Here is a 6,256-nt window from a genome sequence, read left to right on the forward strand (position 1 = left end):
AACTTTAATCTTGGTTTAATATTTATAATCTTCAATTAAAAAAGTTATTTAATAAGATCATTGGGTTTTATTAAGTTAATCCGGTTACACTAAGCATCATGGTTGCATTGAAAAATATTTATTTTTAACTTAAGCTTTATTTATTAATGGTTGTTGTTATTGTAGCGGCAGAAAACATTCCTGAAGTAATTTCGAGCAATGGTGCCGAGTTTACGAGTTGGCCAAATAAAAATTCGAGTCCGTTCTGGGTTCTTCGACCCGACTGTCGTGGGAACGGTATTAAGTTATTTTTATATTTTATTTTATATATATATATTTTTTTATTTTATTTTATATATAGATCGATAGTATTCATTTTGTATATAAAATATTTACTTATTTCTTAATAATTTAACTTGGCAATGTAATCAGTTTAATAATTTAATATACCTTACCGCAACTATATCAGCTGATAGTGTTGGAGACTGCTTTAATTGGAATTGAAATAAAACAACTTATATTTTTGTAATAGGCATTTGGATTTAAAGTTTGTTACTTTTCTGCTTATTATATCTTATTTTAATATTAAAAACTTCTCTACAATATAAATTTATATGAAGCTCAGTAGTGATGAATAGAGTAGTATTTGAAAAAATGGCAGAAAAAGTTTCTATACGTAGACTTGGCCACTCTGCAGAAGTTATTAAATTTACTTAATTTTGCTTTAACGAAGGTCTTTATTTCTTTTGCTGGAGGAATTTCCGTCTTTTTACGCTTCAATTTGAAGCTCGTTGATTTAAATTACAATATTTTATTGAAATTTATTGAAAGGTAAATTAATCAGTTGTTTCACTTATATAAATTGCGAGCAGTTGTATCTCTTGGATATTTTTACCTGGTGAAATTAGTTGGTACAAACAAAAAAGTTAACACATTTTGTTTTACTTGTATCTAAATGGAGTGCGAAGTGCGTAATATTTTGGAAATTTTATTACTGAACATAATTGGCCCATCAAAAAATCCATAAACTGTTTGTAAGTTGTGGCTAGCATCAAATAACACAAATGTGGAAGTAATCGATGATCCGAAGTGTAGTATCCAAACAAACACGTCAGGTGGCTGGCATATGCATCTACATATAAAAAATTCCATTAATTATTGCTACTTTCCCTTAAGTACATAATTACAAACAATAATAGATATACGCTATGTAACTTCATTGAAATTTCACTCAACAAAATTGCTTTTTTATGCTCTTATTTCTAAAATATCCTTTTATTTGACTCTCTTTAGTTTCTTTATACTCGTGAAGGAATAATCTATTGAATGTCTCATAAATTATACATTCATAAATACATAATTTATATAATTTAGACATAGTAATGTCTTCTCTACGTCATAACAGACTTATAATCATCCATTTACATTGCCAAAGTTAGTTGGAAGAGTTATATGTTCAAAGATCAAACAGCGTATTTGGGTTGTGTTAAATTATGTCTGAGCAATTGGTGCACTACAGAATTTATTGTAATTAAAAATCCTGGTTACTCGCATAATCATACATGTATATATTATATATACACATATTTTTTTATTATTCACGTAATTTAGCAATAAGTTTTTAAAAAGAGGGTCTCTTTTCTATTATTGATTGTATAAATTGTAATAGTTCACAATCAAGACTGCGTGAAAATATTAAAAAATAGTGTGACACACATACAATAAAAAAAATTTATAAAAATTTTTTAATAGTCCATAAATATTTGAAATAATTGACAGTGCCAAAGAACAACTAAAAAATATCCATAAAAAGTAAATTCAAGTTCATTTTAAAATTGATGTATGTAAAATAGGGAAAAATTCTGGAAAGGAACAAGCGAGTGGAAAATAAATTAGGCGTAATTTAAGAAAAACCAAAAAAAGAAGTAAAATATTATTATGGTTTACATTAGACTTTTAATTTGCATAGTGTTGCATAATTTCATGATATTTATCTCTTTCAGCGCGGAGAATTTGGAAACGTTCGAGAGCAACCAAACCTTTTTCTCTCATTCAGTTTTAATTTAAACTGAACATAAAGAGCTCATAAAGAAATATCGCTTACTTATATTAATCATTAATAATACATAAAATGGAAGCCGATAAATCTACAACAATTCTTATGGCTCGTGATATCTCAAAAGAAGAATCCATTGCTCATGCTAACATTCTGATGGGAACTGCAACAGAAACTATCTCCGACTTGGAGTCGCCTGTGCACTCGTGTGTTGAATCAATTCTACGTAGCGATGGGGATGACGACGATGAAGATTTAATTTTCCAGGAGGTAAAAATGATATTGCGTAAGCGCAGAGGTTGGGGACCAGAAGATTCACTAAGCGCTAACGACTTGGATTTACTTGAGTATGACGATGAGTTGGTAGAGGAAGATGATGCTGGCTGTCCCTTACCCTCTACACCCGAGGATACACAATTGATTGAAGCTGAGGTGAGTAGTTTTTGTTGCTTACATGCATACATATGTGTGTATTGTTTACTTAATATATGTACATATGTATTTTGTTTACTTAAAATTAGCATGTGTGCATATAAATTTATTATTTCATTCTGATAATTGATTGCAAAAAAATCTTATCGCTGATTCTTGAACTTCGGAGCAATGTTTCGATGACGGTATATGAGAGCATAGCATTTTCTACGATTTTATAAGTCAATTAATGATAAAAATAATAATTAAAACACATTTAAAACATTGTGAAACTTTGTGATAACCGTAAATGATAGCACAAAATAATTTCCGCTTAGGAATCACCAATTTAATGCATGTTTTGCGAACAAAGTTGTATTTTTACAGCAATCTTTCGCCAATTGAATTTTTTTCTTATCAGTAACATACTAAATATTTTTGTTTGTGATGTATACTTCCTGGTGTAACTGTTATTTTATCATACAACACCATGCATTGATAAAAGATGGAAGTATCAATGTGTTCTATTGCTCATGATCATTTTACCAAAATGACAATCATAAGATATCAATTTATTCCTTAAAATTGAAGACTTAATGACCAAATTGTATTTGGTTCTATGTATGTATACAGTATGTATACTCAGGATTGCGAATTTTTTTATTTAAAAATTTTGGATTAAAAATTGAAAATCTAATCGGAATTAAAATTTGAACATCTTGGATTAAAAATAAAAAATTTCACATCTTGGATTAAAAATTAAATGTTCAATTGTATTAAATTTATAAATAAAATGTTAAATTTCTAATGAGATTTTTTTCAGGGTTGCGAATTTTTCAATTCAAAAATTTTGGATTAAACATTGAAAATCTAAGCGGAATTAAAAATCGAAAATTTAATTTTTAATCCAAGATATGAAATTTTAAATTTTTAATTCCGAAAAAAATCTAATTAAAAATTTGAAATTAAATCGAAGAAATGTTAATTCTAAAACCAAACTTTCAACTTATACAACTATTTCAGATGACTGAGGTTTTGAAAGCGGGCGTCTTGTCGGATGAGATCGATTTGGGTGCTTTAGCCCATAACGCTGCTGAACAAGCAGAAGAATTTGTGCGCAAGGTGAGCACACATTTTGAATGGTTATTTATACCAAAATTTATCTAATTAACATACTATTATGTATACATATTTACGTTTTTTTTGAAGGTTTGGGAGGCTAGTTGGATGGTATGTCATTATAAAAATTTACCTAAATGGCTGCAGGACAATGACTTTCTACATCGCGGTCATCGCCCACCACTGCCTTCGTTCAGTGCCTGTTTCAAGTCGATATTTCGTGTACACACCGAAACCGGAAACATCTGGACACATTTGCTAGGCTGCGTGGCATTCATTGGTGTTGCACTGTACTTTTTATCTCGTCCATCAGTCGAAATACAAATACAAGAGAAAATCATATTTGGCGCTTTCTTTGCCGGTGCCATTATTTGCCTGGGTTTCTCGTTCGCTTTTCACACGCTTAGCTGTCACTCGGTAGAGATTGGAAGACTGTTTTCAAAGTGAGTAGAAAGGCTTTTAAGAAATATAATAACTTTTCGAAATCATCTTTTTTTGCATTTTATTACAGATTAGATTACTGTGGAATTGCACTACTGATTATGGGTTCGTTTGTGCCCTGGTTGTATTACGGATTCTATTGTCATTACCAACCCAAAGTTATCTATTTATCTGTGGTATGCGTTTTGGGGTCGCTATCGATTATCGTCTCACTGTGGGATAAATTCTCTGAACCTGGTTTGCGACCACTACGTGCCGGAGTCTTCATGAGTTTCGGCCTCTCTGGCATCATACCAGCTATTCATTACAGTCTGATGGAGGGTTGGTTTAGTAAAATCAGTCAAGCTAGTTTGGGTTGGCTAATACTGATGGGTAAGTAAACTGCTTTCAAAATTTACAATTCGATATAAATATTAAGTTTTTACGTTTTTTTTTTTTTTTTGCGATCTTAAGGCCTCCTTTATATACTTGGAGCAATGTTATATGCCTTACGTGTGCCAGAGAGATGGTTTCCGGGGAAATTTGATATATGGGTAAATCGCATGTATTTTAGTTATATATTTCTGTTATGTAATTGATGTAATATTTACTTTACAGTTCCAATCGCATCAATTGTTTCATATACTTGTCATTGCGGCCGCGTTTGTGCACTATCACGGCATATCCGAGATGGCAATGTATCGCGTAACGGTCGGCGAATGCACTGTACCTCACGAACCAATCACATTCTAAGCGAGAACCTAATTATTTATGCTAAAACTGTTGGTTTATTTATCCGTTATTTGTTTTGGCTGCGAATATTTGAAAACAAAATTAAAGTTTATGAACAAAAGGCAGAAGTCGAAAGTTAAAATTTAATTATTAGTATCATTTATGATTTATATTATAATTAAAAACTAAAATATGGCGATATAAAAATAGAAAAATAAATATAAACACACACATTTTCATATCTATTGGGACAAAATTGTAGAGTCCACTTAGTAAAAAGAAGCCGACTGTTAACGGCATAAAGTTATCGAAAACAAAATTGAGGCATTGTTATTTTTAATACATCTCATATATCAACACATGCATTGCATCATACACACGTAGACTTGGAAGCATATTAAATGTACTTTGGACGTTCGTTCGTTCATTTATAGCCGAAGCGAGCACTTTTGATAAGAAATTTTTTTTATCCATTCTACAAATTACATATACCATTAGAGTTTTTACAAACGCTATTACAAATCTTCTTAAACAATTATTACATATATTTACAATTTTGTTTTTGCTGCTTGATAATATAAATTATTGATACTACTTAAAATATATATTGACTATCAACTGTAAAATTAAAGTCTAAAGCGGTAAAGTTCTGTTTTATTATTAAATTTACAAATACTGGTATTTCATTTCAAAGCGTTGGCTTATTCCGACTACGCGCAGCACATCAAAAATAAGGGATAGGTTCTCATGATATGTTTTCTTATTTCAATTTTTCTGTTTAATTGATTTAATATTGTTAATATTTTTATTGTTAAAGTTTTATTAATTGTACTGCGCTTTTATTTTCTTGTTAGTAGGGTTGCGAATTTTTTATCTAAACAATTTAGTCTAAAAATTTGATTTTTCAATTTTTAAATCTGATTTTGGGATTGAAAATTTTATTTTTTCATTTAATAATAAAAATTGAATTATTAAGTTCAAACGTCTTCAATATAATATTGAGAAAGTACTTTAAAATTAAAAAATTTAAGTAACAAAAAAACTGTTTATTTTTTAAAGGAAAGACTGGAATGAAAAAGGGATAAAAAAAGGAAATTTTACATATATCCAACTGAAGCACTATAATTAAAAGCATTTATATAGAAAAAAACTAGACTATGTTGATATTTTATCAAAAATAAACTTTTATTTTCAAAAGATAACCAAAATATTAGAACACCAAGTACGCAAACACGTAAAAATTTATTATTTTAATTAAAATTTTTTTTTTAATTTTTAATTATAAGTTTGAGGTTAAAAAAAAAAGTATTTGGGATTAAATTTCCTTGTTTCATACCGAAAGTTGGCTTTAAAACTTTTTCAATCTGGTATTTCCGATTAAAAATTAAAATTTTTCTCATTAAGATTTTTGACATTACTAAAAAAATAAAAATAAATTCAAATATTAATTCAATTCGTTTTTTACTGCATTATTTGCAACCCTGCTCGTTAGTATTTTATTTTTTGTTCATTATTCAATTTCAACATCAATTCATAATA

The 6,256-nt window shown here is 29.1% G+C and overlaps 1 protein-coding gene across 5 annotated transcripts; it reads left to right on the top strand.

Moving 5' to 3' along the window:
* Window positions 1–256: 256 nt before the first annotated feature.
* AdipoR (adiponectin receptor) lies at window positions 257–5,363 on the top strand. Of its 5 annotated transcripts, none has more exons than XM_036361439.2 (7): window positions 257–276; window positions 1,983–2,467; window positions 3,470–3,568; window positions 3,656–4,008; window positions 4,077–4,378; window positions 4,460–4,539; window positions 4,604–5,363. In XM_036361439.2, exons 2-7 carry the CDS (start codon window positions 2,111–2,113, stop codon window positions 4,736–4,738), a joined length of 1,326 nt encoding a protein of 441 aa, XP_036217332.1. In that variant the 5' UTR covers window positions 257–276; window positions 1,983–2,110; the 3' UTR covers window positions 4,739–5,363. The 5 variants fall into 5 exon arrangements, with proteins under 5 accessions (XP_036217332.1, XP_014097339.1, XP_014097340.1 ...); XM_014241864.3 differs by lacking the exon at window positions 257–276 and adding an exon at window positions 650–810; XM_014241865.3 differs by lacking the exon at window positions 257–276 and adding an exon at window positions 994–1,013.
* Window positions 5,364–6,256: the final 893 nt, after the last annotated feature.

Source organism: Bactrocera oleae, chromosome 2, assembly GCF_042242935.1.
Source record: "Bactrocera oleae isolate idBacOlea1 chromosome 2, idBacOlea1, whole genome shotgun sequence".
Lineage (NCBI taxonomy): Eukaryota > Metazoa > Arthropoda > Insecta > Diptera > Tephritidae > Bactrocera > Bactrocera oleae.